General features: G+C 42.7%; 1 protein-coding gene across 1 annotated transcript in view; it reads left to right on the top strand.

The window, feature by feature from the left end:
• WRN (WRN RecQ like helicase) overlaps positions 1-23351 on the top strand; it is a 405773-nt gene that overhangs the window by 306460 nt on the left and 75962 nt on the right. Inside the window, exon 36 of the mRNA XM_033960777.1 lies at positions 11243-11355. Within this exon, the coding sequence (XP_033816668.1) occupies positions 11243-11355 (113 nt within the window). The remainder of the gene's footprint in view (positions 1-11242; positions 11356-23351) is intronic.

Genomic DNA, 23351 nt, shown 5'->3' with positions numbered 1-23351 from the left:
AGACTGGCATCTAAAGCTACCATTTCAAGATGGATACCGATGGCCATCTCATCAGCATATATTGCCTGTCTCTTTGAAAGTGTTTTCCACGAGAAATGTAGTCTCTTCATGGGCGGAAGCTCAGGCAACTGCTCCTGGAGAGATTTGTAGGGCAGCAACCTTGTCCACTCTGCACACATTCGCGTTCTACAGAGTGGATGTGGCAGCATGGGAGGACATCACCTTTGGGTCTTTAATGTTACAAGCAGGCACAGAGGTCCCGCCCTAGATTGTATTGTACGTCCCTGCAGTACAGAATGTCACATCTATTGAACTAGAAAAAGGTTCTTGCCTTGCTAATATCTTTTCTAGTAAATAAGTGTGTTATTCTGGAACCCCATCTGTCTACTGTCTCAATTAGAAGTTCGAGTCAAAACTGAAATTTTAAAATCAGTCAGACCTTAAGGGTATGAAGAATAATCTATTGCTATAATTCATTGGAGGAATGTTTGAACTTCATAAATGTTTCTGATTGGTATGGTTATTTCATTTTTTTCAATTGTTCAATTAAAATGTTTAGCATGTTTGTTATACTTTCAGAGCAGCACAAGTTTGTGGAGTCTCCCCATACCCCTTTTGTGCCTATATAGGACTATTGGTACAAACTGAAGGGGGCAGCAGAACCCTCTGGAGAAGGAGTAGAGTTGAAAAACTTGAATGGATTCCTTCTGCATAGTTTACGGGCATGGAGAGAATACCCTATTGTCTACAATGACACACCTATCTACTAGAAAAGATATTAACAAAGTAATACCTAATCTCTTTCTGTAAATTATGCATGTAGCTGGGAGCCAGGCTCATGCACCACCCACATATATGTCCCCTTGTATTTGCACACAATAGCACTTACACTATATTAGCATTTTTATTCTGCTTTACCATATGTCTCAAGGCAAATCACAATCATAAATCAGAAGAGGGATAATTTCTCCTTAGAACAATGTATTCATAATAATTATGATCTTACATTCTAGGTCAGTTACCCATCAAGTATTTAGTAAATAAACCAACCCTCCCAAACTTTGACCGTTTTACTAAATGTAGATACAAGCGATATTGTGAATACTGTTTCTAAGTTTATTCAAAACTTACTATATCATTGATCAGCCAAGCCATCTGAACTAGTGCTGCCTGATTTCCGATTTGAATCGATTTGTTTTTTGTTTTTTTTTAAATTGGCCTCGCCGATTCAGTTACCAACCCTCGCCCCCTAAAGCAGGAGTGGCAGCGCTGAATCTTGCTGGCTTGCCACTGCCACTGCTGCTTTAGTTGGGAAGTACTGCTTTGGCCCTTTGCAGCGTCCTCCAGCTTCCCCCCTGGCCTCCCCAGTCTTACCTAAAGATAATTGGCAGCCTGCAGAGAGGATTGTGGTGCTGTAGCGATCTTTGCAAACTGCCGTCGTCCTCGGCACCACGTTGGCTCTGCTGTGATCCTGCCCCTGATGTCAGAGCAGAGGCGGGACTGTGATAGAGTGAACATGGTGCTGAGGATGACGGCAGCCTGCAAATCGTTACAGCACCGTGATCCTCTCTGCAAGCTGCCGATTATCTTAAGGTAAGAGCGGGAGGGGGGCGCAGGTCTTTGAGGGGGACCAAGCCTTCAGGGGGTGGGACAGGCCTTCAGGGGGGGACCAGGCCTTTGAGGGGGTGCAGGCCTTCAGGGGGGGGTGCAGGCCTTCAGGTGGGTGCAGGCCTTCGGGGGAGTGGGGCCCTGGTGTAGAAGTACACGGAAGGAGGGAAGGGAGGTTCAAAGAGACATGCATATACCAGACTGGGGGGGGGAAGAAATAATGGGTCTAAAAACAGAGGAGAGGGAGAGAGATGGTGGATAATGAGATTTAGGGAGGAAAGGAACAGAAAGGGAGGAAAGGACACAAGGGATGGTGTGGAAGGGGGTGGAGCTAGAGATACTGGATAGGAGGTTAGTTGGGAAGAGAAAGGGAGAGATGGTTGACCCTGGGGTGGTGAAGAAGGAGGGAGAGATGCTGAATGAAGAGTAGTTGAGAAAAGGAGAGATGGTAGATCTGTGGATGGTGGGGTCCATCATTGCAGCTGCGGGGATGGAGATGAAAAAAAGAAAAGATGCCAGACCTCCGGGGGAGGGAAGGGAAATGGAAGTGGAGGACAGAGATGGAAAATGGATGGTTAGCACGGAGAAAGAAGAAAGAAGGAGACCCTGATCAGAAGACAACCAGAGCCTGGGACCAATATGATTAGAATAATGACCAGACAACAAAAGGTAGAAAAAATAATTTTATTTTCTGTTTTGTGATTACAATATGTCAGATTTGAAATGCGTATCCTGCCAGAGCTGGTAGACCGTGAACGTGAGCTAGGATTTAACAGAGAGAGGAAAAGTCTTTTTTGTTTTATTTATTTTGTTTACACCACAGCGCCGGTGTGGGTAGGAGAAGACAAAGGGGGGTGAAGAGGCTGTAAAATAAACCCACCAGGATGTTTGAAAAAAACACCCAATTGGGCAGGAAAATCGAATCGAATTGAATCGATGCAATAGGCTGAATCGAATCAAAAATTTTTTTCCTGAATCGGGCAGCACTAATCTGAACAATGTACAATCTGTAATCTATTTAGCAGTTCATTCTACAAAGTGGGACCTCTACTAGTCAGAGTTCTCTGTCTATTCACTGATTTATGATATAGTAATGTCAGGATGGAAAATCTGACTTTGTGAATATAGTGCAGGGTCCTGAAAGGGGAATAAACAGTGATTATATCAGAAAGATAACGTATTAACTTGAATATAAACTAATCAATGTATAAGCTGAGTTAACAGTTTTCCCTAAGAAAAAAAGGGGGAAAACTGTTAACTTGAATATAAGCTGGATGGGTGTGGGGGAGTTATATTCAAGTATACCATAAATAAATAAATAAATAAATATTCAAGTATAGCAGTAAATCTTCCTTCCCAGTAGCGTCCTGCATTTCTCCTTTTTCCTCTCCTACCCCTCCCCCCACTCTGTGTGACTATCACTTCTCTCTAACTTTCCCCACTGTGGTGGCTGTCACTTCTCTTTCCCTTTGCCACTCCCCTCCCTGCTGTGACTGGCACTTCTCTCATGCTCCGTTCCCTTCCCTCCTCCTGGTGACTGGCACTTCTCTCTTGTTTTCTTCCCTATTCTCCCCTACCTCCCTTTGTGGACACCAGCACTTCTCTGTCCCTTCCTTCCCCCACTTCATTGAGACAACAGGCACTCCCCTCTCTCCCCCCCTAATGTTGACCGGCAGTCTTGTATCTCTTTCTCCTGCCCAGATGGCCGGGCCATCTAGTCTCTCAAACCACACCCCTCCTGCTGCCATTGGGGCTCTCACAGCCATCAGTTTAAAAGTCATTTCTTCACCAGCAGTGAGCAGCATGACTGAAACATTGCTCACACCAACCCCACAGCCCTTCCTTCTGACTTAACAGGAAGTTGCATTAAAAAGAAGAGCTGTGGGGATGGTGTGAGCAGCATATCAGTCATGCTGCTCACTGCCGGCAAAGATCTAACCTTTAAATAGGTAGTGGCTACATCAGTGGTAGGAGGGGGCGGTTTGAGAGACCGGATGGCCCAGTTACCTGGGCGGTGGAGGGAGACACCAGATTGCCAGTTACTGCTGGGTTGGGGGGGAAGACATCGACTCTAAACTGAAACCCCAACTTTTGGGCATTTTTTGGCCCAAATATCTCAGATTATAGTTGAGTATATACAGTAATCCAGAATCAAACTATAGGCAGACACTGAGTTACAGACGTCCGACTTAAGTCTGAATTCAAGAGGGCCTGGGATAGGCATATGGGATCTCTCAGAGAAAGAAAGATATAATGGTTACTGCGGATGGGCAGACTAGATGGGCCATTTGGCCTTTATCTGCCATCATGTTTCTATGTTAAGTACAATTCATATTTAAGAACGTAGTTGCAGCTTCATTTTATTTCACTGAGCAGTATTTCCAGTGGCATAGACTTCTACACTTCTCCTGTAGCAGATTCAGGAATGATGCATGGGCACTTTAAGAACAGTGTTTAGTGTGGTTGTGCATGCTGTAGCTTAGAGGGAACACTGAGTAGGGATAGTTAGCCCTTTTGTCTGCTGGGAGCAGAGGTAAGCAGCAAGAATCTTAAAAAATACAAGTTCTGAGTTGCATTACAAATATGACATAAGAACAGTTTCATTCATTCATTCAATTTTCTATACCATTCTCCCAGAGGAACTCAAAATGGTTTATATGAATTTATTGAGGTACTCAAAGCATTTTTTTCTGTCTGTCCCAGCAGGCTCACAATCTATCTAATGTACCTGTGGGGGGATTAAGTGACTTCCCCAGGGTCAGAGGGAGCAGTGTGGGTTTGAACTCACAACCTCAGAGGGTGCTGAGGCTACAGCTTTAACCACTGCACCACACTCTTCCCTTAAAACATAACTCGTTCTTAACACAGGGACTACCTATAAATAAAATAAACAGTAGTAATTTGCACATAAGTGCTAATTTTTTATGCATGTAATGTACACAGAGGTAACCATATGTGTGCCTAGTTATAGAATTACTCTTTAAGAGTGCAAAACACAAATCTGTTGATGTGTTTTTATGCTTTGGCAATTCTGGGTATGAGCATCCAAGTCATTACTTGTTCTAGATTTTGTTCAGTCAGTGAAATGATTAAGTGAGCAGTTCAACTCAGTCAACTTCTGGGTCAGGTAATACTTATAGTGAACTCTAATCTGGCGTGCTACTGCTAACTCATAAAATTTATAACCAACTCCCTGAATAATCACCCAAAATAGCATATGTAAAAATAAATAATGTAAAACAATACAAACTGCATTATAGCTGACAGAGAAGCATGAGCTGTGTAACATTAATAGATGGCAATTACATTTTGTCAGAATATCACAAAAATAGACCATCCAAGATAATTCCTTCAAGATTATGTCCATTAACCATTGGCCTCAGGTGAAAGTGCATTCATTGTGGAACAAAGCACTTTTACCCCCATGTAGGTGGGCAGTATTCAGAGAGATGACGTATATGGCTAAACACTTTTTACATCTGGAAATCCCTTTAAACACTGTCTTCTAAATCCTTGCATCCTTGAGGGGATTTTAGTATAGAAAACTCTTAATATTTTATTGGCTTCTTAACACTTTGGCAAAAAAGTGGTTATAGCAGCAGACTAAAAACAAATAGAGCCAGGGTTCAAACCCCACTGACACTTTTTGTGACAGTGGGCAAGTCAATGCTACCTTTCGTTGCCTAAGGTAACAACTTAGGGCTAGACTTGTTAAATAGTCCTATGGTATTAAGACAGATTATTTACTGCAGGTCAGACTTTATCCACTTGGGTGTTGTCTACAGACCTCAGACTCAATTGCAGCAAATTGACAAAGATCTGATTATGGATATACAAAAGTTGGGAAAGAAAGGGGAAATTCTGTTGCTGGGTGATTTCAACCTGCTGGATGTGGACTGGAAAGTTCCATCTGCGGAATCAGAAAGAAGTAGGGAGATCGTGGATGCCTTTCTAGGGGCTCTGCTAAGACAAAGGGTGATGGAACCCAGGAGGGGAAAAGCGATACTGGATCTGGTACTCACAAATGAAGAGAGTGTCTCTAATGTTTGAGTGGGGGCCCACTTGGGAAGTAGCGATCATCATTTGGTTTGGTTTGATATAGCAGCCAAAGTGGAGAATGGCCACACAAAACTCAAGTCCTGGATTTCAAATGAACAAACTTTAGTAGCATGGGAGAGTACCTGAAGAAAGAGCTGATTGGATGGGAAGACTAAATGAGAAGTGGGAAAGCAGTGGTCCAAGTTGAAAGATGCAATAAAAAGAGCTACTGACCTTTATGTGAAGAAAATAAATACATAGTAACATAGTAGATGACGGCAGATAAAGACCCAAATGGTCCATCCAGTCTGCCCAACCTGATTCAATTTAAATTTTTTTTTTTTTTTTCTTCTTCTTAGCTATTTCTGGGCGAGAATCCAAAGCTTTACCCGGTACTGTGCTTGGGTTCCAACTGCCGAAATCTCTGTTAAGACTTACTCCAGCCCATCTACACCCTCCCAGCCATTGAAGCCCTCCCCTGCCCATCCTCCTCCAAACGGCCATACACAGACGCAGACCGTACAAGTCTGCCCAGTAACTGGCCTAGTTCAATCTTTAATATTATTTTCTGATTCTAAATCTTCTGTGTTCATCCCACGCTTCTTTGAACTCAGTCACAGTTTTACTCTCCACCACCTCTCTCGGGAGCGCATTCCAGGCATCCACCACCCTCTCCGTAAAGTAGAATTTCCTAACATTGCCCCTGAATCTACCACCCCTCAACCTCAAATTATGTCCTCTGGTTTTACCATTTTCCTTTCTCTGGAAAAGATTTTGTTCTACGTTAATACCCTTTAAGTATTTGAACGTCTGAATCATATCTCCCCTGTCTCTCCTTTCCTCTAGGGTATACATATTCAGGGCTTCCAGTCTCTCCTCATACGTCTTCTGGCGCAAGCCTCCTATCATTTTCGTCGCCCTCCTCTGGACCGCCTCAAGTCTTCTTACGTCTTTCGCCAGATACGGTCTCCAAAACTGAACACAATACTCCAAGTGGGGCCTCACCAATGACCTGTACAGGGGCATCAACACCTTCTTCCTTCTACTGACTATGCCTCTCTTTATACAGCCCAGAATCCTTCTGGCAGCAGCCACTGCCTTGTCACACTGTTTTTTCGCCTTTAGATCTTCGGACACTATCACCCCAAGGTCCCTCTCCCCGTCCGTGCATATCAGCTTCTCTCCTCCCAGCATATACGGTTCCTTCCTATTATTAATCCTCAAATGCATTACTCTGCATTTCTTTGCATTGAATTTTAGTTGCCAGGCATTAGACCATTCCTCTAACTTTTGCAGATCCTTTTTCATATTCTCCACTCCCTCTTCGGTGTCTACTCTGTTACAAATCTTGGTATCATCTGCAAAAAGGCACACTTTTCCTTCTAACCCTAACCAATATAGTTCTACAAACTAGTGGTGGAAAAAATAAATTGGCATTCATGAAATATAAAAAAAACTCAAGAAGAGGAGTAAAGAAAGGAATATCAGATGAAACTGAAAGAAGTGAAGAGAGAGATAAGTCTGGTGAAAGTGCAAGCGGAAGAGCAAATGGCTATAAATATAAAAAAGGGAGACAAAAAATTTTATTACGAGACTGAAAGAAGGTATGAACCACTATGTGGAGAGTGATGAGGACAAAGCAAACGTGCTAAACAAATACTTCTGTTCAGTATTCACACAAGAAAAACATGGAGAAGGACTGCGATTGGTTAGCAAAGTTACATCTGAGAATGGAGTGGATATCTCACCATTCTTGGAAGAAAATGTTTATGAACAACTTGAAAAACTGAAGACGGACAAAGCTATAGGACTGGACAAGATCCATCCCAGGATATTGAAGGAGCTCCAAGAGGTTCTGAAGAGTCCTCTTATAGATTTGTTCAATAAATCTTTAAAGATGGAAGAGGTTCTGCGGGACTGGAGAAGAGCGAATATTGTCCCTTTTCACAAAATGGTTGCAGAGATGAAGCAGGAAACTACAGGCCGGTAAGCCTCACTTCAGTTATTGGAAAAATAATGGAAACATTGCTAAAGGAAAGGATAGTGAAATTCTTAGAATCTGTTGGATTACAAGATCCGAGGCAACATGGGTTTACTAAAGGTAAATTGTGCCAAATGAATCTGACTGGGTGACAAGATAATTGGATCAAGGACGTGCGCTAGATGTAATTTACTTAGATTTCAGCAAAGCCTTTGATACGATTTCCCATAGGAGGCTCTTAAATAAACTCCATGAGCTGAAGTTAGGGCCCAAAGTGGTGAACTGGATAGAAATTGGTTGACAGACAGACACCAGAGGGGGGTGGTTAATGGAATTAGCTCGGAGATGGGAAAGGTGAATAAATAAATAGTGGAGTGCCTCAGGGATCGGTGCTGGGACCGATTCTGTTCAATACATTTGTGAGCAAAATGGCTGAAGGGTTAGAAGGTAAGGTTAGCTTATTTTGGATGATACAAGATTTGTAACAGAGTGGACACCCCGGAGAGAGTGGAAAACATGAGAAATGATCTGCAAAAGTTAGAAGAACGGTCTAGCATCTGGCAACTAAAATTCAGTGCGAAGAAGTGCAGAGTGATGCATTTGGGGGGTAGAAATCCGAGGGAATCGTATGTGCTGGGAAGTGAGAGGCTGATAAATCACTGACTGAGAGAGGGATCTTGGGGTGATTGTGTCTGAGGATCTAAAGGCATCTAAACAGTGTGAAAAGGCGGTGGCTGTAGCCAGGAGTATGCTAGGCTATATAGAAAGAGGAATAACCAGCAGGAAAAGGGAGGTGTTGATGTCTCTGTATAGGTCATTGGTGAGACTGCACTTGGAGTATTGTGTTCAATTTTGGAGGACGTATCTGGTGAATGATCTAAAAAGACTTAAAGCGGTCCAGAGGATGACAACGAAAATGGTAAGGGGTTTGAACTAAAAGAAGTATGAGAAGAGACTAGAAGACCTGGAAGGGAGGAGGGACAGGGGAGATATGATACAAATGTCTAAATACTTGAAAGATATTAATATAGAACCAAATCTTTTCCAGAGAAGAGAAAATGGTAAAACTAGAGAGCATAATTTGAGGTTGTAGGGAGGAAGACTCAGGAGCAATGTTAGGAAATTCTTTTTCACGGAGAGGGTGGTAGATGCCCCGTGAGTTTTGTTGCTGGCCCTGCCCCATTAAGCTCCATCTTAACCACACAAGCCTTGAACACTTATGATTTTAAAGTGCTTGAAGAGGATGGAGCTTGCAGGAATGGGGCAGGGACAGGAAAAGAACTTGCGGGGACAGAAAAATTTGTCCCCGTGTCATTCTCTACCTAGAATGTCCTTCCGAGGGAAGTGGTGGAGAGGAAAATGGTTATGAAATTCAAAAAAGCATGGGATAAACATAGAGGATCTCTAATTAGAAAACGAAGGATGTAAATTAAAGAGCTAAGGCCAGTACTGCACAGTCTAGCATGATCTATGTCCCATGTGTGGTGAGTTGGTGTAAGATGCGCTGGGGAGGGCATCAATGGGAACTCCAGTAACTTGGAATATGAGGATGTTACTGGCCAGACTTTATGGTAGATATCGTACAAACAGCATGGTTGGATAGGACGATAATTTCAGCATTTGGAACTTAGGACAATACCAGGTGGACTTTACAGTCTATGACCCAGAAATATCAAAGAAAAGACAAGTTAATTTAATCATGTTGTTTTTAAACGGTATAACTAATGGGCAGACTGATGGACCGTTCAGGTCTTTATCTGCTGCTATTTACTATGTTATATGTGTGCGCTAATGGAGTGGTGTGCTTCAGTATCTCTAGCCCATGAAGGTTTACAATTTAACTTGCCTTGAGTCACCGGTGAAAAGATGTGATCTAAAGCAAATAAATGAAAAATAAGTTACCTCATTTTAACATTGTCCTTCTGAGGTATAAGTCCATAGCAGATGGAAGGAGGCTGATATTCCTATCACTAGAAGATAATCCTTTGGGTTTTGTTATGCTGTTTTCTATTTTTGATTGTATAGGTCAGGGGTTAACAATTCCTAACATGCAAAAGCATTTCTTGGCATGCCACCAGCCCTACCTACAAACCAACATGCCTCTAATTCTCCTCTTCCCCCCTCCCAAACAATCTCTTTCTCTGTCAGATTTCCAAATCCTCTCACAGTGGGCCTCGTATCAACAGTTACAGATCAAAAACTAGAAATATACTTGAGTTAGGAATTTAAGATAGGACATGCTCATAGACTGGGGGGGGGGGCCTCTGGGCTTCTACCTGAGAAATGAAGCCTGTGCTGCATGCAGTCTTAATTATCAGCTTGTGCACCTGCTTTTCTGTTGAACATACTAGCACTGATATGCGGTTCCCATGATAGGAATCTAATATTCAATGACTGCGCACAGGTACTACTATTACTAATCATTTCTACAGTGCTGCTAGACGTACACAGCACTTTACATAAAAACATTCAAGAGATAGTCTGTGCTCAGTAGAACTCACAGTTTCATCAAACAGACAAACCAGGACAAGTAAGGGGTTAGGGAGTTTCTTAGGCATGGGTAATATACAAGGTAGAGCTGAGGTCAGTGACCAGGAAAAGAATAAAGACTAGAGATCCAGGGCTGGTCCTTAATTGGGGCTGATTTTTTTCTTATGACTCTGGATTTCTTGCCAAGTTCTCAAAACTGTTCTTCATTTGGTTTTCCCCTGGAAGCTGGAGTTCATCCTCCAGTGATCTTATCAAATCATCTGATCCGTAATGGACAGGAGACTTTACCTTTATCCCCTGTTCTACACTTTTTCTAAGTATCCCAAAAATGTTAGAACTACATTTATGCAGCACTTCATTCATAAGAAGTAACAACTGTCTTATAGATCCTCAGTTGTTCTTCTTATGAATGAAGAGCTGCATAAATGTTAGATTAGTACTAACATTTTTGGGATACACAGTTATTTAATGGTTCTTCGTTTAAGTGTGTTTAAATAGTGCCAAAGGTTAGCACTTTTTCTAAGGCCAGCTGATATGTCACTCAGTTATACTAACATGTTGCTTAAATTGTCATGATGAAGGATATCTGTATTCATATGTATAATAGGCTCTTGGTCTAATTTATCCCTGTTATATTTAGGGGGCAATTTTATAAAAGGAGTGTACAGGAGGAACCTATTCTTTAAAGGAATGTAGGTGCCTATTTTCCTTTATAGAATACAGGTACTAGTATGAGCTGGTACTTAAGCATGTCATAGAACTGGTGCAAATTTGAATGTCTAAATGTTGCAGATGCCCGCATAACTTACAGTATCCTGTAAGATATATGCATAAGTAAGAGCACCGCCTATATTGCAGCTTTGCAGTGCTCATGTAAACGCCCACCTTCCACTTTCACACTATTGGGGATACGCGTATAGTTAGAATAACTCGTAACCGCTTACTTAAAATTTGCACATATACTGTATATGTACACCTAGATAGGTAAAGGGCAGTATTTTCTATCTGATGTTCAGATATAGTACCTACTTCTAGGTGCTCTAATATAGAATTGCCCCATTAATTTAAGAAATAGTCTGAAGCTTTGCTGTGTGTTTTTAAGCTCATGTTTTTGGTTTTAAACAGACAGCTGTGTATGGCAAACTGGTAGCAGCCAGGCAGAAGTTGGCCAGTGAAAAGGACATTCCTCCTGCTGTACTGGCCACCAACAAGATACTGGTGGATATGGCCAAGAGCAGGTACAGTTTTCAACGGTTTAACAGTAAAATGGAATATTTTCAAGGATTATGTTACAGTATTTTTGCTTTCTGTATTGGGAACATAATATAACAAAGGCAATGTTCAAGTCAGACAGACAGATTTTGCCAAGTCTGTTTCTATCCATTTTTCTCTCTATCCTCTCCCTGGTATGTCTTTCATTTAGCACTGACTTGTCCAAATCCTATAATCCAAAGATTTCCAAATCTGGTTCTTTTTTTTTCCCCCAAAACTGTTTATTCAGAAAACCAAAGAGAAGCACAATAGCAAGTACATTTTTTCAATTTGCAATTGACAACAAACCAAACAGGGAACAAAGATAACTCGCAGAGACAAGTATAGTCCGGGCTTGGGTTCTTAAAACCTGAACTCAGCAATACCCCCACCCCACTGAAGCCCCCCTCTCCAAACCCCTCCCCGCTGCCCCTCCACCCCCCAGCCCCCCCCAACCCACCCTCAACCTACTGGTAGAATAGGAACCACTGGCTTCTGTAAGCAATTAACCACTTGACCATTAATGAGAGGGGGTAAAGTATCCAAATAGGAAGCCCAAACAGACAAAAAGAGCATACTCCTTTGACAAGAGAACTGAGCTGACATTGATTCCCATATCATTAAGAGATGAAATTTATTTCACCAGTACTAGATGGTGGGTGGAGAGTCCTGGAACCAATAGTTCAAGATGCCCTTCTTCCCCACAACGTAACCCTTACAGAGGAGCATGCTATCACCCGCCGAGTGTCCTCTCAAATGCCCCTAAGCCAAAAAAAGAATCCCTTCAACCTGGAAGGAGAGGGTATTGAAAAGGATTTAGGTCCCAATTCCTGCCCCATACTTTCTCTGTCTCTGTCATTTGGAAGTCAGGTACCTGGGGACATATCTTAAAGACCAGAAATCATCTTCCAAAACATGTCCAAATTTTATTATGAGTTTCACATCTTTATATGAATCAGGTTTGTCAGCATGTGTCAGCATGTGACGTAAACACAAACCATATATGGACACAGGTCACATGAAACTTTAAAGACATCAGCATTTTTTCTATCTGGAGACTGAAGTCCACAGAGGGTCAGAAAAAGCCTTAACCAGCAGAGCCCCTAATCTAAATCTGTCTGTAAATACGGCTTAACAAAACAATTGAATTCACGTCACAACATCTCTGTTTAAACATACATGTCCTTGTAGTCTCTTCAAAGAAAGAAAGACAAACAGGGCCTGGTTTTCTTACAGCTTGAAAACAAGGCCTAAGGACTTGATACGTGTCCCTTCAATCCCCTCTTACGTCATGAAAATGACATCATAAATACACAGCATGAGCTGGAAGGGAGTGATACTCTAGATATGTCTCTCAAGGAGGGGTTTTTTAGGAGCTGTAATACGAATAACACAGTACATGAGCATTCAAGACAAGAGTGCAGATAATAATAGAGATTATAACAATAAAAAGGTCTTTTACCCAACCCTGCATTCAACTAAAGTGCTGATCCTAAGAATTAGATAAATCAGAGTTACATTTGAACTCAGCAAAGAGGTCTGCTAATTTCTGAATGTCCATAGGAGGACCTATATTGTCAGAAAGAAAAGTACAACAGCTTAAAGAACTGAGGAGAATTTAACAGACTTCTCAGCTAGAATCATATCTAGGGCCATATGATTTTGAGAACCATCTGAGAAGCGGAGCCTAATTGATCAGTAATACCTTGCAAGGCATCCCTAGAATAGTTCACAAAGCGTTGCTGATTATAATAATTTTAACTAATCCAATCAACATTCTTATTAATAGTAATAAAGGGAATAAGGAACTCAAACCCAGCCTTAACCTGAGCTCGGGCCTTAAATTCATCTGGGACCCCTCTTGGGATCCCTATAGCATCTATGTATACATGTGATCAGATTTATATCAAGACAAATAAAAGGAAAAACCATGTGAATAGGAAGGATGCCTTTCAGAAAGAATATGCAGAAGCATGGTAACCTTAACTAAAGTGCACTGGCCTATCCACTGGCTGGGTAGCTTAACACGGAGCCAAAAGTCTCCATAAAGCCAGTAAATATCAAATCTGATGCAGCAACAATGGGGCATACCTATGAGCCAAGACAGAACAATAACCTGGGGGTAAATTACCTACAAAACTACCCTGTGTCAGATTAGAAACATGACATGTGTAATTGCCCTTATAGATGGTAACGGCAATATCAAGCTTTTGCTGTCCTGGCAACAAAGGGTATTTAGAACACTACAGTGCACAAAGGGGATAGGTAAAATTAGAGGAGATATTGGTAAATAACCCAAAAAAGCATGGTTGGATACCAGGAGGGAGGTCCAGAGGTACGGTTCCTAGATGGGGTCTAGCTTGAGCACATATATAACAATTACTCTTATTATGTTGATCAGCAGTGAATTTCATCCATTCTAACCAAAGGTTACGTTCTGAAAACCCTACCTCAACAGCCACAATATCTTCAAAAGTGGGATTGGCAATAGCCATCATGTCAGTAAGTTTATTGAATGTAGGGGCCAGTGGGTTAGTATTTTTTGGGGCCCCCACAAAATGGCGGGAGAGGATGAGTGGAGGTAGATAGATCCCATAAGAAAACTGATGGGTCGGATAGCTAGACCCACCCTTAAACCACATGTCCATAATGTACATACCTTCATCAGTAGGTCTAGGGTTGTCAATAGTAAGAGAAAGCTTAATAATTTGTGCAGGAACACTTTTCCTATAACAGTTTCCAACCTTATAAAAGGTCATACAAGTAAGCAGTGATTTACCATTTTGGTCCACTGTTTTTCAGAGTATTTTCTAGTTTATAAGCCCAGTCAGTATCAATATTCCACCCTACCACTCCCCAGAATGCACACTTATCCCCCCAACGTGAGTCAGTAATATATATATATATATGTCTTTAGTTTTAGGAATCTCTGAGGACCAATGGCACAGCCTTGGGATATCAATTGATGAACAGTCCACAATGTCAAAGGAGAAGGTGGCAACTTGCACACTGCTGGAATTATACCAAAGGGTAGCATACTATCGGTCTTTTCTGGATTCCAATTGAAGGACAGCCTTTGCGAGGGAGTAGTCCAGCTTGATGTCGTGTTCGCAAAGAGGTGTCGGGGGTGCTGTTTACAGCAGGAGTGTCATTTACAGATGGGTATGGGCAGAAAGTGTCGTGGACCCAGAACACATCATCCCTGTAGACCCAGTTAGAAATGATCCATACAGGGAGAAAAACTAGCAGCAACGTTGCCAGTAAGAGAATGATAAAGTTGGTAGAATGCTGCAATGAGATCATCATGTTGTTCCACTGGAGGAGGTGAAATCTGCGCAGGGAAGACTTGCTTCTGGGGTTTTAGGTTAACCCTCTTCAAACGACTTGCGTGCATCCAAACAGGAAACTCCTCAGTGAGTGCAGGTGGCCTGGTCACAGCGATCACAGTAGTGGGAAGGCCAAAGGGGAAATCCGTCTGCTTCCGATCCTTGGAAAGCTTCTGGACAATCACCAGGCTGGAAAAAATGGGTAGGAATCTGTGGAGAGAAAGGAGAAGTGCAAGACACGTTTCTTTGAACAAGCCCTAATATTTCAATGAGGTTTTGGACGTATTCCTCATGTATCAAGGGAAAATCACTACTCAAGTATTGAGGGTTTGTCCACCCATGGGGCGGGGAAAGGTCATCCTGTGAGAATCTCAAAGGGAGAGCAGCCAGATGTCTGTGCATACAGAAAGAGATACTTGAAAAGAGATGCTTGAAAAGGAATATCATTCAGCAGCTGTACTCCAATGTGATCCAAATAAGAGATAGAAAACGAGAAAGAAACCATGTTGCCCGTACTGAATGTGGCAACATGTAACACTACCAATTCATTTACTTGATATAGCTATGGCAAAAGAGACAATACTCAGTTACTTAAGGTTCTTAATTGAACAAGCCAAAAAGATATGTTTTTGCGTGCTGCATATAACTATTATGCACCTCAGAGAGACCATACTGATGTACTGAATGTATTCATAAATGTATATTGAATGGATCATATGTAGGGAACACCACAAAATAAACGCTGTATAAAGTAAAACTTTTTCTTAAACATATAACCCCTAACTAAACTATATTCAGAATATAAAAGCTATAAGTAAAAGAACATTGCGCAGTTAGGCTAGTAAGAAGTGGAAAAAGAGCTCTAGAAATGGCCAATATTATGTATCCTGGGGTACCCACTAAACATAAGAACATAACATAAGAAGCGCCATCTCCGGATCAGACCTTCGGTCCATCAAGTCCGGTGATCCGCACACGCGGAGGCCCTGCCAGGTATACACCTGGCTTACCCTATAGCCAACCATATCTCTATATGCCTCTCTCAAGGAGATATGCATCTAGTTTGCCCTTGAAGCCTAGGACTGTCGATTCTGCAATAATCTCCCCTGGGAGAGTATTCCAGATGTCAACCACTCTCTGTGTGAAGCAGAACTTCCTGATATTAGTCCTGAACTTGCCCCCCCTTAGCTTCATTTTATGTCCTCTTGTCCGTGTCAAATTGGACAATGTAAATAATCTTCTCTGCTCTATTTTGTCGATTCCTTTCAGTATTTTGAAGGTCTCGATCATATCCCCACGCAGTCTCCTTTTCTCAAGGGAGAACAATCCCAGTGTTTTAAGTCGATCCTCATATTCCAGTTTCTCCATACCCTTCACTAGTTTAGTTGCTCGCCTCTGCACCCTCTCCAGCAGTTTTATATCCTTCTTTAGGTAGGGAGACCAATGTTGGACGCAGTATTCCAAGTGGGGTCTGACCATTGCCCTATAAAGCGGCATTATAACTTTCTCCGATCTACTCGAGATTCCTTTCTTTATCATGCCCAACATTCTTTTTGCCTTATTTGCCGCTGCCGCGCATTGTGCCGACGGCTTCAGGGTCCTATCTATCAGTACACCCAGATCCCTTTCTTGTTCACTTTTTCCCAGAGTTGCACCTGACATTCTGTACTCGTATTCCTTATTTTTACTGCCTAAATGCATTACCTTGCATTTCTCCACATTGAACTTCATCTGTCATTTCTCCGCCCAGTTTTCTAACCGACACAAATCGCTCTGGAGTTCCTCACTGTCCTCCTGCGATCTGATTTCCCGGCAGAGTTTTGTGTCGTCTGCAAACTTGATGATCTCACTGGATGGAAGTAGACATGACACAGACAAAACATAAAGTTTTAAGCGTGGAGCTATTACTCCATCTGTCAAGTGTGCAGGGCTGAATTTAACTCTGCAAATAAACACATTGATATAAAAAAAACCAAAACTACAAATAATGTATATCATAACCATCTCATATTTGAAAAAAGGCATAAAGCTAATGTCTCTTTGGAGCGTCTCTATCTCTGCAGTGATAAAGAGGACCTGTGGAAAACATTAGAAATATCTGTGCCAAAACTGATCTGGGATGGCTATGTATAAATCCGGAAAAAACATTTTAAATTAGCAACATCCTAATTTCAGCTAAAACAATAGAAAGGAATTGTATTTTCCAATTTATTTTCAATTCACAACCGTGCCAACTGTAATTATCGAACTATATATATCTGTATCAAGGAGCAAAAGGTCAAGAATGAAAATATCACTAGCAAGAAGTTAAAATGTCGAGCGAGCACTACGATAACCAATACCATTATATAGGGCAATGAATAAGGGAGAGCTAGCAGCTGGTATCCAGGGTTTCCCCTCTTTGCACCAAAGTCCGTCCAAAAGGGCGGCTTTGGGCACCTGCCAAACGCCAGGCATCAAATTCAGAGGGGGGGGGGGGTAACAAAGGACTGAAGCTGTGAAAAAAGAGAGGAAGAGAATACTGTTCACCCGTGAGACCCAGAAGCCCATTTAAAAGAAGGGCTTGGACATCGTGAAAAGTGTGAAGGGTAATGGGGTGACCTAGGGTCAGAGAAGTAACCATCTCTACCACCATAGCACATGCAGCCAGGGAACTTGAACAGGAGTGACTATAAAAAAAAAGGCAACAGAGCGTAACTTACCGCCATGTTCTCCCTTCATGGTGTTACAATAGTCCCAAACAAAGAGATAAAACATGTGGGCATAAGCAGGAGAACCCAAACCTGAGCTAGAAACCAAAGCATATTTCATAAGTCCATCTGATAAGAACAGTCATTTCAGAAACCAGGGTCTGTCTCAAAATCTGGTCATAGAAGGAACAAGCAGAGATCCATTGGCGGCAGTGACCAATCATAGCAAGAAAAGTAAGCATGTCTTTCTTGGTAGCTGGGCGGGGCAGACCCAGAACAGCAGCAATGCAGAAAGTGCAGATTTTCCTCTGACCATGAGACAGGACAAAACCCAGGTATTTCACTTCAGATTTATACCAGTGAAGTTTATTTCGTGACACCTTGTGACCACATACAGACAACCATTATAAAAGGTGCAAACTATCAGCCTGACAGGTCTCCTGAATTATGGAACACAAAAAGATGTACAAAATAAGGATAGGACCATGAGGGGCAGTGCATGATTGTAGAATAACCCGAAGGACAATGAACCCTGGGGCATTCCACCAGGTATACTGTTGCTTAAAGGTGAAGGCAAAAAAGAGCTGAAAAGCCTCACCAACAGGGACTAAAATAAAACATTCCTTAGGACAATGACAGAAAAAAAAAATCATTGGCTGCCGGTGGAATGGTGGAAGAAACATAAGTGCAATGAGAATTACCAAAACACTAACAGCCCTAAAATCTAGGATGAAACGGGGAATGCCATCAGCTTTGACAACAAGAGCGATGGACGTATTATAAGAAGAGATGGTGGTTTTGATAATGCCGGAGAAAAGATAAGTGATAAGCAGTGAAATCACACCATACTGCTTGATAAAAACAAGAATGAGTAACTTCAAAGAAACACTATAGGGGGTCAGTGGAAGCCCAAACAGAGAAGTTTAGGGGAAGGAGCAAAAGCATTCATACACGGATCCTGATAATGAAAGCTGCTTGTATACAAGCTGCGAAGGAAAGATCTTAGACTGATTCAAACAGCGCTTTCACTTCATTCCACATAACAGCACGTCCTACCTCAGTAAAGATTGTTAATGTGAGTTGAAGGAAAAATGTCATACATACACACAGCCGTACAAGTCTCATTTGTCTAGGAGAATCCTAAGTGCCTTTATGACTCATTATAAAACCAATATAACAATGCAAAAATATTCGCTTATCTTACCTTATAAGCGAGGTACAGTAATAAGAGACAATAAAATCTTATACTCTATAAAAGTTTTAACCTTTCAAATGACAGAGTGGGCAGGGGGGTTCTATAAATAATTTCATTCTTCCCGAAAGAATGGCAGCTGCTTATATTCACGAGGGGCGCTTACCGAAAGTACCCCGAGAATTTACCCAAAAAACTCCATAATAGAACCCAAAGCTTGAACTTAAAATAAAGGGTGGGTACAGGTCACCACTACCTAGTGAGTATTAAAGAACAGAAAAAATTCAGAAATACTCACAAAATACTGGTGATATCATCTGCCCATCGCGGACGTGCCCCCAACTGAAAAGGATTTAGGTCCCAATTCCTGCCCCATACTTTCTCTGTCTCTGTCATTTGGAAGTCAGGTACCTGGGGACATATCTTAAAGACCAGAAATCATCTTCCAAAACATGTCCAAATTTTATTATGAGTTTCACATCTTTATATGAATCAGGTTTGTCAGCATGTGTCAGCATGTGATGTAAACACAAACCATATATGGACACAGGTCACATGAAACTTTAAAGACATCAGCATTTTTTCTATCTGGAGACTGAAGTCCACAGAGGGTCAGAAAAAGCCTTAACCAGCAGAGCCCCTAATCTAAATCTGTCTGTAAATACGGCTTAACAAAACAATTGAATTCACTTCACAACATCTCTGTTTAAACATACATGTCCTTGTAGTCTCTTCAAAGAAAGAAAGACAAACAGGGCCTGGTTTTCTTACAGCTTGAAAACAAGGCCTAAGGACTTGATACGTGTCCCTTCAGGTATAACCCACCTAGGTCTGCAAATAGTTACGAACCTCCAGGCAGAAGGCCGCGATCGTTGCACATGACCAAAAGCCATGTGCCAAAGAGTAATCAACCCGGCGACATTTCAGACAATAGAGGAGGGGGCGCACCTAAAACTAAAAGCTTGTTTCTGAGAAATATAGCCCTATGAAGGACCCGAAATTGACACTCCTGAAGCTCAGCGCCCTGCATCACTCTAGGAATCTGCTGCACCAGAGGAGCCAGGGACGCCACCTGAGGGCAGCATCCCAAATCCTGAGCCCACAGAGAGAGAATCGACTGATAGTCCGTCCTCAGCTGCAGAGCCACCAGCCGACGGTGGTACTGTGAAACAGAGCCAGTCTCAGTGAGCGTCAAAAAATAAAATTCTGTACAGTGACAAGAAATGTCGGAGCCATAGACTCCATAGGCAGTGAAGCAACATAATGAGCTAATTGGCAATATGCAAAATGATCCTTAATATTCAATGACCAGGATGCCTGGAGAGCCAGGAAAGGAGAAAGACCGCCATTTACCAAGAGGAAATGTCCCAAATTACAGAGCCCCTTTCCGCACCCAATGTTTAAAAACAACATTGTCCTGTCCGGGACTAAATGCTGCGTTACCCACGATGGGTAGCAGAACCGAGCTAGAATAGGAGCGGCACCAGAATCACGAATGACAGCGCCAAGCCCTACGAAGTAGCTCAACCAAACAGCTATGGGCCCCAGGGCACAACTGCGTCTTCCCATCCCAATGCAGGAGATAAGGCAGAGCCCAAGGAAAAAAATAATCCGCCTCCAACTCTATGTCCGTGTAATGAGAACCAAAAGCCAGTCTCGTACATGGCAGAGCAAGCAGGCCAAGTTATTAAGATGAACTGAGGGAAGCCACAAACTGCCCGCAGCCCAAGATCCCTGAAGAAAAGCGCTATTCATCTTACCCATCCTACCCTTCCAACAAAAGGAGAGCATCAGGCACTATAGACACACCAAATCATTCTTCAAAAGTAACAAAGGAAGCATTTGCAGCAAATATAACCACTTAGGAAAAACGATCATCTGAAATAGATAAATACGACCCATCAAAGAAAAAGGTAGATTCATCTAGCGGCGTAGAAGCACTGTAGTCTCACTTAACAAACGATCAAACAGTACAAAGCCTTAACATCCATAGACAGCTGAACACCAAGATAACGGAAAGAACCATCAGCCCAATGTAGGGGAACCCCAGGTCCCCACACCGTTCGCAAAGAATCCGGAAGAGTGAGAGCCTCCGACTTTTGACAGTTCAAGCGGAAACCCACGAAATCCCCATACTCCCGGAAGCTCTCCAAGAGGACTGGCAGGGAGACCTGAGGGTCAGCAAATACACTAGTAAGTCATCTGCAAAAGCCGCCACTTTAAAGTGATGAGCCCCCACCACCAACCCTGGAATCTCTGGGTTGGCCTGAATATCTTGGATAAGAGGGTCCAAAGTCAGGACGAATAACAAGGGCGAAAGGGGGCAACCCTGGTGAGTGTCCCTGCAAATCAGGAATGAGTCCAACATAAGAACATAAGAAGTGCTTCTGCTGGGTCAGACCAGAGGTCCATCATGCCCAGCAATCTGCTCACGCGGGGGCCCACCAGGTCCAGAACCCAGGGTCTATCTATACCCTTCTATCCCCTTTTCCTTCAGAAAATTGTCCAAACCCTTCTTGAACTCCAATACCGTACCTTGTCCTATCACGCCCTCTGGAAGCGCATTCCAGGTGTCCACCACCCGTTGGGTGAAGAAGAACTTCCTAGCATTGGTTTTGAATCTGTCCCCTCTTAATTTTTCCAAATGGCCTCTCGTTCTTGTAGTTTTCGAAAATTTGAAGAATCTGTCCCTCTCCACTTTCTCTATGCCCTTCAAGATCTTGTAAGTCTCTATCATGTCCCCTCTAAGTCTCCGCTTCTCCAGGGAAAAGAGCCCCAGTTTCTCCAATCTTTCGGCATATGAAAGGTTTTCCACACCTTTTATCAAATGTGTCGCTCTCTTCTGAACCCTCTCGAGTATCGCCATATCCTTCTTTAGGTATGGCGACCAATACCCGTGCCATGGGACCCATATGAAGGGTTTGCACTACTTGAATAAACCAAAGTCCCAATCCGTATGCTCGCAGAACCACAAATAAGCCCCAATCTACCTGGTCAAAGGCCTTTTCAGCATCAAAGCTGATTAGCAGGGAAGGAAGCTATTCCTGCGCCACCTGTTCCAAAGCTGCCAGAATCCACCATACATTCTTTGCAATAGCAGGATCCTTCACAAAACCAACCTGCTGATCCAAAATAAGGTTTGGTAGTGCCAGGGCCAGAATTTTCGCAAAAAGTTTAGCCTCAAAATTCAACAAGGAAATAGTTCTATACGATGCAGGCTGGGTCGGCTCCTTCCCGTGCTTCAACAAAACTATGATTTGTGCAATATTCAAATTACGAGGCAGCATCCCCGATTCAACCACTGCATTGAAAACCGAGACCAACAAGGGCGCAACCTCCACCCGCAAAATCTTATAGAACTCACACCGCAGGCCATCAGGCCCGGGGGCCTTCCCCAAGGCACTAGACTGGATTGCCCACTCCACCTCCTCAGGTGTGAAGGCAGCCTCCAGCTTCTCCCTAAAAGAGTCCAAAAGAGTCGGGAGGTCCTGACCAGACAAATAGAGCTCTCCAACCATCAAAGGTGCAGAAAGGGCTGAGTTCAGCGACGCAAAAAAAAATCCAGAAAGACCTGATTAATGTCCCGATCAGAATGTACCACACCAGGCCCCTGCGCCATGAGAGTGGCAATACAGGTGCTACCTCGCTGTTGCCGAACCAATTTCGATAACAGCTTACTAATCTTATTAGCAAAGCGGTAAAGATGAAACTTATAATGCTCCTTAGACCGTTCAGCTTGCTGATGCAAAAGAGAATTAAGCAAACACTGGGCTTCCAACAACTGTGTCCAATCACAAAGAGCATGGGTATAACCATAGCGCCGAAGCAAGGTCCAAATGCTCCAAATGAAGCATCTCTAGCTGGCGTGCGTTACGCTGGAAGCTAACATAAGAAATTATCTCACCCCTAAGAACCGCCTTAGCCATTTCCCAGACCAACGATGGGGTGTCAAAATGAACCGCATTAGTCTCCCGAAAGGCTCGCTACTTGGCCACAAGATGTTCATGAAACTTATCGTCATTGTAAAGATAACTAGGGAAGCGCCACCCCCGAGAGGTCCCATGTCCCCAGACTAGACTGCCCCAAATCTGGTTCTTGAAAACCTCCAACAGGACTGGTGTTCAGGATAACAAAAATATCCACATCAGCTTTTTAGAACAAATCCAGAAAGTGATAACTATCCAGGGTTATTAAGGGTCAAATTTGAGAACCTGTGTTGTAATTATTAGCTAACTGTGGTTAGAAGGAAGCTTGGATACATCAGGAGGTGCAACACCTGCACTTACCTGTAAGCTCTTGGCCTGGAGGGCCAAGTGTGTACATAAACTAAGTGCCCCAAACCAGCCATTATTTAGCAAATAAGGGCAATGCATTTGGGTCAGTCATATAGGAGTGCTGCCAAACCTATAGGACTAGAACTGCAAAGTGCTTTTGCCATCAGTTCTCATATGTGGATAGGACTTCAAAAAAAGAACTAACTAAACTAAACCTTAAGTTTATATACCGCATCATCTCCATGGATGTTGTGGAGCTCGGCACGGTTTACAAGAACTTAAAATATAGGAAGAGAAGGAAAAAAAAGGTTTACCTGAACTTATATAGAAGAGAAGAGTAAGGGGGGATAGAATTACATTTTAGTGAAAAGACAGGTTTTCAGTTGCTTGCGGAATAATTGGAGTGAGCCCAGGTTCCGCAGCGGGGTAGTAAGGTCGTTCCAAAGACCTGTGATTCTGAAGAGAAGGGATTTTCCCAGTTTGCCTGCATAGCGAATACCG

The sequence above is a fragment of the Geotrypetes seraphini genome, chromosome 1 (genome assembly GCF_902459505.1).
Source record: "Geotrypetes seraphini chromosome 1, aGeoSer1.1, whole genome shotgun sequence".
Lineage (NCBI taxonomy): Eukaryota > Metazoa > Chordata > Amphibia > Gymnophiona > Dermophiidae > Geotrypetes > Geotrypetes seraphini.
Note: the sequence above shows the minus strand (reverse complement) of the source record. Positions and strands in the feature narration are given on the sequence as shown.